Below are 13,284 nucleotides of genomic sequence, written 5' to 3'. Positions count from 1 at the left end.
CCGCTACTCACCGCTCCCCCGCGCCGGCACCCGAACCTTTTGTCTCGAGCGGGCAGGTACTCGCTAAGGGCAATGCTCACTCGAGCAATTGCCCTTAGCGAGTATACTCGCTCATCTCTCTTACACACTTTTACCATGTGTGAGTTGCATCCAAGAGGGTTTGGTGAAACATGCATTCCACAGCACATGGATAACTGTCCATATGTTGTCTGATTTACACAGACTCGACGCATAGACATGCATTAGCTTGTCCTGTTTATTGTTCATGACATGCAATGAAAAAACATTAATCAGCATGGCCCCAAAGTCTATAATCGGGCTGTGTGCTGGCTGAGAATTAACAGGGATAGCATACAGCCTCGAATATGCTAGTGCGCCAGGGGCCATAGTTGGATCCTGCAATCCTGTCTTAGTCCACCCCTTTTTTTTCTGCAAAGTGTACAAGATATTTATGTTTTTATGTATTTTTCAGAAAGGCGATCATTGCGATGTTCTTCTTGTTTCACACTAAAGGAATTCTACCGCTACGTAAAATGGGCTGTGCCTGCATTTCTCTACTTTTTAGACAATCTCATCATTTTCTATGTCCTGACCTACCTACAGCCAGTAAGTCCTTGGGAAGTATGTTGTTCTTATAGTGATGTTTTACTGTATTATATTTTGTCTATTCCCACCCAGAGTCTCATTGCTCTAACAGTAAAGAACCCCCCCCTCTATGTTGGTGATGAAACCTGCTTTCCTCTAGCTGTAGAGGATTCTCCCTTGTTAGTCACAGTCCTGGGTATAAATGGATCATACAGAGATCTCTGTATTGTCCTCTGATATATTTATAGTTATTAGGTCGCCCCTCAGCCGTATTTTTTTCTAAACTAAATAACCCCAATTTTGATGACCTCTCTGGGTATTTAAGTCTGCCCACTCTATTTATTACTTTAGTTTGCCTGTCTTTGTACCTGCTCTATGTCCTTCTTGAGTACTGGTGCCCAAAACTGTAGCCAATATTCCATGTGTGGTCTGACCAGTAAAGAGGAAGAACTATGTTCTCATCATGTGCCTCTAGACCTCTTTTGATGCACCCCATGATCCTATTTGCCTTGGCAGCAGCTGCCTGACACTGGTTGCTTCAGAAAAATAAAACAAAAATCAAAACTAAGATGCTAAGAAACACACTTGTATGCACCTCTTATATCCTGATGCCGTTTACTAAAGTAGTCGCTCGCTGGTGGGATGTTATGCATCCTTATACTTGCACTCTTCCACTCTTCTTGAGTGATGGTCGTAGACTTGGTGTGAAGAGCCTTCCGAGGCATATTCTGTCATTCAGAGATCTGACTTATTCCCTGGGCATCAAACCCATCTCCACACTTCTTGTGTCCAGGTTTGGTGTCCTAGTACAAGAGTTTCTTGAAATGTAGATGATAAAATCCACATGCGTCACACTCGGACTAAACCACTGATTTTTAAGGCAATTTCTGCTGTGATAAATATCCCATTACATATGAACACAGACTTTTCACTTACCGTATATAATCGAGTATAAGCCTAGTTTTTCAGCACATTTTCCCCTCCCAGCCTGTGTCTGTGTCCCCAGCACGATGGTCTACCAGGCGGTGCGGCAAGCTGCTTGAGAATTCTCACCGCTCTCATCTTCCTGCTCATCTTTGAATTCCCCCACTGTCAGCGCTGTGTAGGTAAGTGCTGTGATTGGATCGAGTGCCAGCCAATCACAGCTGGCGCTCGATCCTTCATAGCCATTCAGTGGATCACATCACTGAATGGCTGTGATTGGTTTATCGAGTGCCGGCTGTGATTGGCTGGCGCTCAATCCAATTACAGAGCTTACAGTGCTGACGGCGGGGGAATTCAAAGCCGAGCAGGGAGAATTCTCAAGTAGTTTGCCGCACCGCCTGCGAGACCATCGCGCCGGAGACACAGACACAGGCTGGGGGGTGAGTATTGCATTTTTTTTTAACCTAGTATATACTCGAATATAGCTAGACTTATACTCCAGTCAATAAGTTTTACCAGTTTTTTTGTGGTAAAACTTATTGACTCAGCTTATACTCGGGTCGGCTAATACTCGAGTATATACGGGTATTTTCTTTCGACCTTCTTATACAAGTGGACATTTCCTACTGTCTATGAATGTCTATCTTATAGCAATTATAGATGCCCATGAAATTTGCAATGCATTTTCTTTACTCCATATTTGTAAACTGTTTTCAATGCAGTATTTCTTCTTCACTGAAGTCATTAGGGAAGAAATGCAAGACTCCATGACAAATCAAACTCGCTGCACATAAAAAAGCTAACTTTAAAAGACACATGATTTTTAGCGAAAATGGTAAATTTAGATCTTTACTGATTCTGCTCACAGTGATATTGATCTGAGGTTTTCAGGCTTTGTAAAAACAAAGTTAAAAACTGCGAAAAGACTTAAATTCTGAACTTGGCGTTTAACATGCCCGTAGGAGTGTAGAAATTAGATATGAATAACCTGGACGATTTATTTGGTATTGGAGGATTTTGTCTGTTCTTCTGATGATGATTTTGTTTTCTGTTTAGGCCATGGCTGTATTGTTGTCCAACTTTGTTATCATTACAACTGCATTCTTCTTCAGGATCATTTTAAAGTATGTACCAATCAAATATGTTTATTCTGCTTAATAAATATATATATATATATTTCGTATTATTTACTGGGCGTTTGAAAATGATTGAAATAGCAGATGTGATTCATCACTGGCAGGGATTGTTGCCTTTTTTTTTTTTTTTTGTACTTTCCTTTTCTTTCGTGTGTGCCATTTTTTTGGTGGCTGGGTGTTGTACTTGTTTTTTTTTTTTGGGGGGGGGGGGGGGCACTTCTTTTTTGTACTTGCCTTTTCTGCTGTATAATGCAGTGTCCTCGTGTTAGCAGTAAGTCAGTAGAGTATTATGAAATACAGGTTTCTCTATAGGAAGAAAGTCCAACAAAAAAAACCCTTGTGTGACCAGAAAGACACATCAAAAATTTGTATGAGATTTGTCTGCATGCCTGTCAGAGGTTAAAAAAGAAATACAGAAAATATTGCCAGACAGAAGCTGTAGGCTGGGTTCACACGGGGTGAAATTGCTGCGGAATTTCGACCTGCAATCTTAAAGGGGTTGTCCCGCGGCAAAATTGTAAACTTTTTCTCTGCCCAGTCCCCCTCCTAAAGCAAACATGATAATCTACCCGTGGAAAGCGATTTTTAAAGAGAGTTTCTACTCACCGTTAGAGCGTTTCATGAAGTTATAAAAATTCTTCTTCCAAGATGGCCGCCGCCATTTCCCATGGTGCACCGCGGGTCTTCTCCCATGGTGCACCGCGGGTCTTCTCCCATGGTGCACCGCGGGTCTTCTCCCATGGTGCACCGTGGATGTTCTTCTCCATTGGCTGATCGGCACCATGTGACGGGGCGGAGCTACGCGATGACGCTGAGAAGGGGAGGAGCCAGGACGTAGCTCGTGAGCAAGGACCTTCCAGAAAGGGATTCCTGTCTGCGCCAGCGCGACTGTTTCGGCGACCAGAGAAGCAGTTTGCTCGTCGCCATGGAGACGGGGACGCCAGCACCAGGAGGGGGTAAATGTATAACTTCTGTATGGCCAATATTTAATGCACGATGTATATTACAAAGTGCATTAATATGGCCATACAGAAGTGCATAACCCCACTTGCTGTCGCGGGACAACCCCTTTAAGCCTGAGACTAAGCGGCAAAGTCAGTTGTATTGCCGTTTCCGCGGCTCTCTCCTTTTTGTGGTAAGAGATGGCCGCAGCGGAATAAGCCGCTTTCAAAACCTGCGCCAAATATCTTGGAACTTCAGCTGTGGAAATTTTGTGGAATTTTTTTGTGCGGTCCCACTGTAGACATTCTGCAGGATTTCCACCCCGCGTGAACCCAGCCTTAAGCCTCCAGTGTCTGTTGGAAGCCTTGCTGGGGCAGAAGATTTTTAACTTCCTAAGGTTAATATTAAAAAATTTTTTGCAGTGGACTGCTACTTTGTGTTTTTTATTCCAGACGGCACCTGTCTTATGCCCAATGGGCATCTCTCCTGATACTCTTCCTGTCCATAATGGGCCTCACCTCCCTGAATGGCACCCACAAAGAAGTCTCTGTCCACGGCGTTCATCACATCTTCCACTCCAGACCATCGAACAGTTGCCTTTTCATGGCAAAGCCGGATGCTGAGCTTCACGAAGGCAGTAATCCCGCCATCCAGAGTACGCTGCAGTCGATCCCCCTCGGGTTTGGGCACTTTCTGATTTTACTGCAATGTATTATATCTTCTCTGGCAAATATCTACAATGAGAAAATTCTGAAAGAAGGGGACCAGATTTCTGAGAGCATTTTTGTTCAAAACAGCAAACTTTACATGTTTGGTGTTCTGTTCAATGGACTCACATTGTCTCTTCACAGCGAGAACTTCGGCAAAATAAAGTCCTGTGGATTTTTTTATGGCCATAATGGATTTTCAATTGCTCTCATTTTTGCGACTGCATTCGTTGGGTTGTCAGTGGCTTTTATACTAAAGTTCCGAGACAATATGTTTCACGTCCTCACAGCACAAGTGACAACCGTTATAATTACTACCGTGTCATTTTTTGTATTCAACTTTAAGCCCTCTTTGGAATTTTTTCTCCAGGCTCCTGTGGTTCTGCTCTCTATATATATTTATAATGCAAGCAGAATAATGGAATCCAAAGGCCCCGCACAACGGGAAAAGTTAAAAATAGTAAATGGAGATGTTTGGGAACGTTCTTGTGGTGTAAGTAACTTTTTTTTGTGCTTTTTGTGTTTGACATTCTGCACTGAAATATTTAGACAATCTGATGTGTTCTTTGAGAATCGGTACGTTAATTTAAGTAGACCTAATGTGTGACGTGCAGTCTGGAAAGCCGCTAGAACAAGTCTGACTGTGTAGTCAGGACCTCCCCATATAATGGCAGGCTTGCTTTCCCTGTAGCAGCAGTCTAGCTGTGCAGTCAGGATCTGATCTATGAAGAAGTTGGAGAAATGAAAAGAAAAAGGTAATTATTTAAAGGGAACATGTCTTCCACAACAGCGCCATAAACTAAGTGACGGTGCTGTTTGGGGACCCAGGTGATGATTTTTTTTTTTTGTATACTCTCCCAATCTCACGCTGTCAACCGGTGGAGTTTGCACGTCACACTAAAATCCGACAACTTTTCAGATTGCTGTATGTGTTCTCTCCAATAGACTTCTATGGGAATGGATGCACACATCAATCTGAAGAGTCCGATTTTCATGTGGCGCACAGACTTCGCCGGCTGACAATGTGGGATCAGGAGCATGGGAGAGTATAATAAAAAAACCTATATCACCTGGCTCCCTGTCACCTCCTCGAATAGCAACATCACTTAGTTTATGGTGCTGTTGAAAGGTGACAGGTTTCCTTTAAATGAATTAAATCTGTTTGCTTTAAAGTTCGCCAGACACTGGTTAATAGGAATTAAAAAAAAACGTATTGTAGTGGGTACCTGCAGATGAGGCTGGCCTCACACGTGTATAATTACCACGTATTATGCACGCAAGTGATACGTGGTAATTTGCAGGCAGTCAGATACATTGCCATATGCAGTTCTGCTCACATTAGCGTGTAGGAATTTCGTAATACGCAAGTGCAAAAATAGAACACAGCATGTTCTGTAACATGCGAAAGAACCCATTGTTCTGTGGGCACGTAATTGATGCCACCCGTACACAATTACATTGCATATGGGTGGCGTGTATACACGCCAGTGTGGGAAATGTGAACAAACAGGAAGACTCCGCATGACAGCATGTGTGAGATACACTGTCACACACAGTACAGAATCGCTGCCATGCTCAGCGGTAGGCCAGGTCGCCGGCGGCTCTACAGCAGTAAAACGCTGCATCACTCAAGCAGCGGCTTATTCCCCTCCCTGCTTTGAAATAAACGTATACGTTCAGCCAAATGTGTATGTCCATGGTAGAGTGTGGAGACTGACCCGTATCATGTTTATGGCCTGTTATATCAACTTTTTGGGTGAGTTTACTCACTGAAGTTTCCATGTGTTTTTTTTGCTTTTCTAATAATTTTATTTTAACCCCCAGGATGGTGAAGAGCTTGAAAAATTAAACCGAACAAGCGATGACTCTGAGACTGATGAAGACCTTTTTTAATGAATATAATGTAGCACAGATTGTAAAAAAAAAAAGGAGCAAAACTTTGTACTGCATTTTGGAAAACTGTTACAAACATGAAAAAAAAATTTCCCCCTAAAATGACTACTTTTGTGAAAATACAGTGGTTTGCACAGAATGGCCCGTGTTTATTTGGCGCTGTTGGAATGGAAGAGAAAATTCTAACTTGAAGAGTATGGAAAAGAATGTAAAATGTTTCAGGAAATAAATGGTGATACAAAATATTTCTTTATGCATGATGTGCAACAGCCAGGATGACATGAAAAGATAGAGTAACTCTTCAAGTTTTTATTGCACCTTAGAGATAATCAGTGTGGGCGCCGTTGGTGACTTGGCAGATGTCAAGTTAGTAGTCCAGTATCCTCCAGAAAGGTATAAGGGAAAGCTTTTACACTTCCATTCTGAATCTCATCCCAGTGTTGGGATGCAAGAATTAGCTAAACCAAAATTGTAGTATCTGAATATGGCCTTAAGGCTAGGTGCACACTAGCCATAACTGCACGTTGTGCCTGAGAGACTGCGATGCACCTTGTGTGAGACATCACATAGGCACCAGTCTATTTGCTGTCTGATATATATACTGATAGAGTACATTCACATGCATTAGCACAGGAGCAGATTGACCATTAAACCCACTAGGAAAAAACCCAGTTGGCTGCTCCTGGGGGTTTGGCTAGGACGGACAATTTTTTTTTCTAATTTAGCTGTAAAAGTGCAATTAAAAAAACACATGTTTGGCTCTCTGATCACAGAGAGGCACATGTGATCGCTGCAGCCAGTTCTCTACATCAGCGTTGGTGAAGGTGAGGACTGGCTGTAGTGATCGCACAACCTGGAGCAAGGGAACACTGCAGTGGAAACTGCAGAGGTCAGGAGGAAAGGCACAGGTGAGGCTGTTTTTTGTTTATTTTTGCTTGTTTTTGTTTTGTTTTTATTTAAACGCATATAACTGGCATTACTAAAATGGGGCCTTGAGAGGGCATTATTACTGAGTTTGGGCATAAAAGGGGCACCGCTCTGGGAGGCACTAAAAGGGGTACTTAATGTGTGTGGCCCACATGGAACACAAAAAGGACATACTATTACTATGTTGAGCACATGGCATTATTACTTTCTTTGTGACTATAAATGGGAAGAGGGTGTTGAGGTGTGGAAAATTGAGAAGTCAAAGGTGTCTGTCAAATTCTGTGACTGGGAGAAGTCGTTATGGTGGTGTGGGGCAGATCACCTGTGATTGCTGGACTTAGCTGTACTGTAATGAGTAGAACTGGTATCTACTACTGTATGGGGGTAATATTGGTCTTTTGTATTTTTTTTTTTTGTATTTTTTCAGAAACGCTGTGGTGGTATTGTTTGGTCACAATAGGTGTATAATTTTGGTCATCCTATAGTGTAGTTATTGATTATGTCAATCTTTGTAGTGGTCTTTATTCAGTACCACTATGGTGGTATTTTGTCACTATGTGATCATGGTGTTATGGTATAATTTGTCGCTTTATATAGTGTCATATTTGATACTGTTGGTCCTGCATAATGGGTTTAATTAAATAATGGTAACTACATAGGTAATGAGAATTGCAGTGATATGTTTAGGTTTTTTTTCCACTTTACATATACATTTTTAATACTTTTTTTTTTTTTTAAATAAACTTTTTATTTATTTATTCCGTTATTTATTTAGCCCTATTAGGCTAGGGGTGTCATACTTTTTTTATCACTTTTGTAATGCGCTGGTATATTTAGTACAGCGAAGAATTATTTCCTGTGAGTCTAAAACTGCAATGCAATGTATTAGGCAGTGCTGAAGGAACAGCCTAATGAACATACGGCTGTGGGGTGGCTGGAGGCCTTTCCTAGGCCTCTGAATGCCATCGCTATCTATTAGTGTCCTGCAACTGCATTTGCAGGAAGCCATTGGGGACAGAGAACCATTTTGGCTTTAACCACCTGGATGCTGTAGTCACTGTTGACAGTGGCATCTAGGGAGTTAAATGACCAGGATCAGAGTTTTTCCCTGATCCTGGCCATTAGCATGAGGGACCAGCTGCCAGTCAATGCAGAGCTGTCACAGTGATCACGCAGTCACAAGACCCATGATGTAAATATTTACCATAGAGGCTTGGAGCTTATTTAGATGACCATATATCGGCTCGGTTTTTCAGGCCGAGCCGATATACGGTGTCCTTGTCTGCAGGAGGGGGGGGGGGATGGAAGAGCCAGGAGCCTGAGTTACATTTAACAGCATTAAGAAGGTTTGCTTTACGGCTGCTTTGTGGGCCATTCGCACAATGGACCCGTGGTACCCATTGACTTGTATGGGAGACTGTTCTTGGCATGCTCTGGGAGCCACGCAGGGGTCATTTAGCAGGGAGGGGAAGTAGATGGAGCTTCTTACAAATTATGACTGGTGGATCCTATGTTATGCTGTATAGACATCTCCCCTACTGTGACCGCCATGGTTCTGGCTGGTGGTTTGTTGATCCCTGCATATGTGTTTGCCCTACTTGCTACTGGTTTGGGTCCACCTACAACATGGGTCCACTTTGTAATTTTTTTTTACCAAGGCTACTTTTAGGTTCCTAATCCTCCCCTGCATTAGCATGTCCGATTTCTTGTCTGTGAAACGGGTAGGAGTAGGTCATACAGTGAGGTTTTTCATGCTGATCATTGGTCTGAGTGAAAAACTGTTTGTGAATAGCCTCATAGGTTATAGTGAGGTTGTGTGCTGGAATTGCACAGACTGCATATGGCCCCAAAAATACCTAGTGTGCACCTAGCCTAAAGGGGCATAAACGTCTGCCTGGGCGAATGTGGGTGCGATGTCCATGCAGATGTTGGCTGTAATTTAAAAATGAAAGGAGAGGGCCACTTCTTCAATGAACCATGTGGAAACTATGGAGGCCTCCAGTCTCTTTTATAGATGTGGGTGCCACTGGGACTCAACTATCAGACATTTATGGCATATCCTGTGGGAATGCTTGAACTTTTCCAAGCATCGTGTGCTGGGATACATATACCAGGCTCGGAACGGAAGCTACTGCTCCGACCCGTGTAGTGGCTGGCGCTTGTAATTGCAGGTGCAGCTCTCGCTGAAATAAATGGGACCACAGCCTGTAATTACAAGCGCAACTCCCATTGATTTCAGTCAGAGCTGCACCTGCAATAACTAGCAACAGCTGCTAAACAGAGGTCAGAGCCGTGACTTCCACTCCAACCCCGTTGTATTCCGTCAGGCTCTGCATGGAAAACCCCTTTTTAAGATACGGATATCCTTGTATTGGTTAGATTTCCTGTGCTGATCAAACATGATTCCAAAATACATGTTTGCATGAGTGCCTTAGTGTTTTCCAGGTAGAGTATTTACATTGCAGGACATTTTTCAATTTGATTACACCGCAGTATATGGATGCATATTATTATAATAAAGTTGTCACAAGTTTTTCAACTCGAAATTTTGACAGTTTTAGAAAATTTACCTATAGTAGTGTTGATTCACTATGAGTGTACGTACGCTTGTGTGCATACTATAATTTTACTTTGCCAACTTTCATTGCCGTAGCATAGTGATTCACCATAGGTAGTATTTTTCAATCCTAACCAACTCGACCGTACTATAACAACCATGCCTTTGCATATGATTGTCCCACCCATCTACACAATATATGGGCATGCATTGTATAAACCTAAGGCATTTGTTGCCAATCATTAGTTCTCTTTATAAAGTATAGTGTCTTATTTCCCTTAGGGATAGACTTAAGACAATTTAATTAGCAACTTATAAATATGCGAATACTAACTTTATCCCTTTTTAATCTGGAAAGCCCCAGCGAGAAAGATCATACGCGTACGTTGGGCAGCATTAAAACTAGTTCACATCAAGTGCAGATTCCCATTCGATGGCTGTATGGTTCCTATCTATTGCAAGTGACTTTAGTAACAGTATTTCTCTGGCAAGGTCAGGTCGTTGGGATGCTACCCTGTGGGGTAGTACAATTGTCATTGTTTCTCAGTTTTTGGTATTTTATTTTTTCTTGGTGTTGGTATGAGGAAAATTATGTGACAGTTGTAGGTAAGTCAGGAAGGGTATTGGCTCTCCTTAAGGAGAGCACCTAGAAGGTGTGTGAGGAGATTTATAAGGCCATCCATGCTCCTCTGGGAAATATGCAAATGGAAGATGGAGCAATACCTCTGCAGCACCACTTATTGGATGGCAGCATTCCTGCAAGTCACTGTTAGACTTTTTAAGCAAGTCTTGTAACAATGACTGGGAATTATGAGCCAAAACCAGAATAACCATACACAGACAGTTGTTTCGAGGTGATTGCCCCTCATTGGTGTGCAGCAGGTTTCTGGCTTGGCTAGTGAGCTGTCTGGAGATATGGGTCAGGAAGGGTATTGTTTCTCTTTCAGGAGAGCATCTTGACGGTGTTAAGAGACTACTGCACACTGAGGAGGGACACTAACCCAAAAAACTAACATTGAATACCTCTGCAGCGCCACCTATTGGAAGGCAACATTCCTGCGGGTCAATCTTCCCATTTGTTTAGATCTAGGTAATACACTCACCACGTAAGCATACCTTCACACAGGGTGTAATTTAACCCTAAAAACTGCGCATTGCAAAGTGTGTAATCCCCATGTAAGATATGTGAATTTTGCAGCTAATGTTTGTGATGTAAAACTATGCCAAAAGTGAAAGCACCCTCACTCTAGCCAAAAACACTTTACTATGTGGGAAGTGATGCACACCAAAGCTGTCCAAGATTGTCTGTAGATTTATAGCTTGTGAAGGAGAAGAATAGTCAAATTTTTCAACAACCTTTTGTATCACATGTGGTGACACCAAAGTCTTAAGGAATTCCTTAACCGTCAGTATTTGGACATTACAGTAAAGGTTCAATCTCAAGATACGGGGCTCTAGTCATTGAGTGACAGTCAGTATTTGGAAACGCCCAGTTAGACTTCTTGCATTTCTATTTTCGCTTTAATTTCTTTGCTAGTTCTTCCTTCTAACAAGTAAAACCCAAGTCAATTGTGCCTTACCTGCACATCTCCACTTCACAAATACGCAAGGCTAAGCCAGATCTAAGAAGAACCCGGGAGGGAAATGGGGGAGGGCGTGGACGTGAGTATGAAGAAAAATAGAAAAAGCCGTGCCAAAGCCAGTACAGCCATAGCTAGAAGGCCCTGTACGGGAAAATGGAAGGGGGGGGGGGGGGGGGGGAGGAGGAGGAGAAGAGTATGACAATAAAATAAAATCTGTGATAGAACCAGTACTGTTATGTCTGGAGAGTGGTGTGTCACAACGTGCTTCTGCCACTGGGCTCACCTCCCACTGGAGCCAGTCCCCTTATCCTGCATGCCGCCAGGCTCTGTCTACTCCACATTGCATCCTTTGCTCGCAACCTCTCTACTGCCCGTAAGCTGCGTAGAGGCTTGTGTGGTGCAGAGTACTAAAGCAGTGGAAATGCAGGCCTAAGCCCTTGCTCATGACCTGAAGGTTGCTGATTCAGGTAGCCAGCTCAAGGTTGTCTCAGAAGTTCAAGAAAGAAAAAGTGTGCATCGCGCATGTATGGACAAGTGAGTATTATCTATTTCTTGGCCTCATGTCTGCGGGGCAGGAGGGACCCACTGTGGGATTCTGCACGGGGAATCCGTGCGGGCCCGAATTTCCCCATGGACTTGAGGCCTAAGACATTCGCAAAGGTGTGGATCAGGACATTGAAATCCTTCTTTTGCATACTTTTACTGTCCAGTGTTTGCTCATCTGCTTATGGTGTTAGTTGTTCATAATATTGGAATTCCTTGTAAAATTAAAGTTTGTTTTTTTTGTTTTTGTTTTGTAATTCATTCGTTGTGCAGCTATCCTTCAGTATATATATAAGGGAGCTAGTATTATCTTGGTTAGAGGAGATCACAGCTCATCCTCCTGACTGTACACTTATGGCATGTAGCTTATTTAGAAGAGCACAGGGGCTACTGATAATGAAATTACCCCCCTCCCTCTCTCCAAAAAGCGGTTCTGTATCATAGGATAGATGTGAAAGTGAAACCAAAAGCTTCAAGGCGGTGGCTGATAAGTAGGCTGTGCTGCAGGGAAGTGTCTGAAGTATACCTAGAGCGTGAAGACAATCATAGGGGTATTTCTGACAAATTCTAATGGGTTTTATTAGCTTGTGTTCATCCTATTTAGTTGATGAATTAGAAGCATTATTTTTACTGTAAGCTCCCTGCTTTCATTGAAGTCTAACAAAAGTGATTAAAAGCTGTTTGAAGTGAACCAGCATTACATTGATGATGTATTCTAAGGAACTTGGCTGTGTATAAGGCCTGATAATTGTGTTCTTGATATCTTACATGTTACTAAAGGTATTTGATGCATATTGTCAGTTGTATCATTTACAGAAGAGTGGATATAGGGATTTATTGATGTACAAAAAAAATAAAAATCAAGCACCTAGCAGCAGTTGTCTGAGTCGAATCAAACTTTGTACTTATATCAACATTACAATGCGGCTCTAGATCGTGCAAACTTCTAGTCTGTCGAAGTTGGCATCCCAAATGGTCCCATACAGGTTCTATTGGCGACAAAACTGGGCAGCCACGGAAGTGTGACAATGTAGTGCAGACATTCCTGTGACACACCTGCTGTGTGCGGCCGAGCATTATCCTGCTGCCTCTTGGAAGGCCTGCCATTTGAGGAACACATGTGGCTGCAGGATGTCCTGAACATATCTCTGAGCTGTTATTGTGCTACGTACCACTACTAGGGGTGACCGACTGTTGTATGGGATGCCCTCTCCCCCGCAGACCATCATACCAGTAGTGGGGGTAGTGTGCCTCACTAGCAAAGGCAGGATAAAGGCTCTCACCTGAGGTCACGAATATGACCGTCGTCGCTGAAGAAAACCCGGTTCCACTCCGTAGCAGTCCAGTTTTGTTGTTTACAGCATCACTGCAAACGGAGGAGATGGTGGGTGGGTGTCACAGGCTGTACACCTAATGGGTGTCATGAGACCAGATGTTCTTTAGCCAAGCACCTGGAAATGGTTCTGCCAGACAGGGGCCTGTAGCTA

General features: G+C 42.9%; 1 protein-coding gene across 1 annotated transcript in view; it reads left to right on the top strand.

The window, feature by feature from the left end:
• The window catches only part of SLC35A5 (solute carrier family 35 member A5), a 36,220-nt gene extending 29,788 nt beyond the window's left edge, over window positions 1-6,432 (top strand). The window contains 4 exon segments of the mRNA XM_066599994.1: window positions 473-606; window positions 2,566-2,633; window positions 4,040-4,787; window positions 6,119-6,432. Coding sequence (XP_066456091.1) covers window positions 473-606; window positions 2,566-2,633; window positions 4,040-4,787; window positions 6,119-6,187 — 1,019 coding nt within the window. The 3' untranslated portion in view covers window positions 6,188-6,432.
• The last annotated feature ends 6,852 nt before the right edge of the window (window positions 6,433-13,284 follow it).

Source organism: Eleutherodactylus coqui, chromosome 4, assembly GCF_035609145.1.
Source record: "Eleutherodactylus coqui strain aEleCoq1 chromosome 4, aEleCoq1.hap1, whole genome shotgun sequence".
Classification (NCBI taxonomy): domain Eukaryota; kingdom Metazoa; phylum Chordata; class Amphibia; order Anura; family Eleutherodactylidae; genus Eleutherodactylus; species Eleutherodactylus coqui.
Note: the sequence above shows the minus strand (reverse complement) of the source record. Positions and strands in the feature narration are given on the sequence as shown.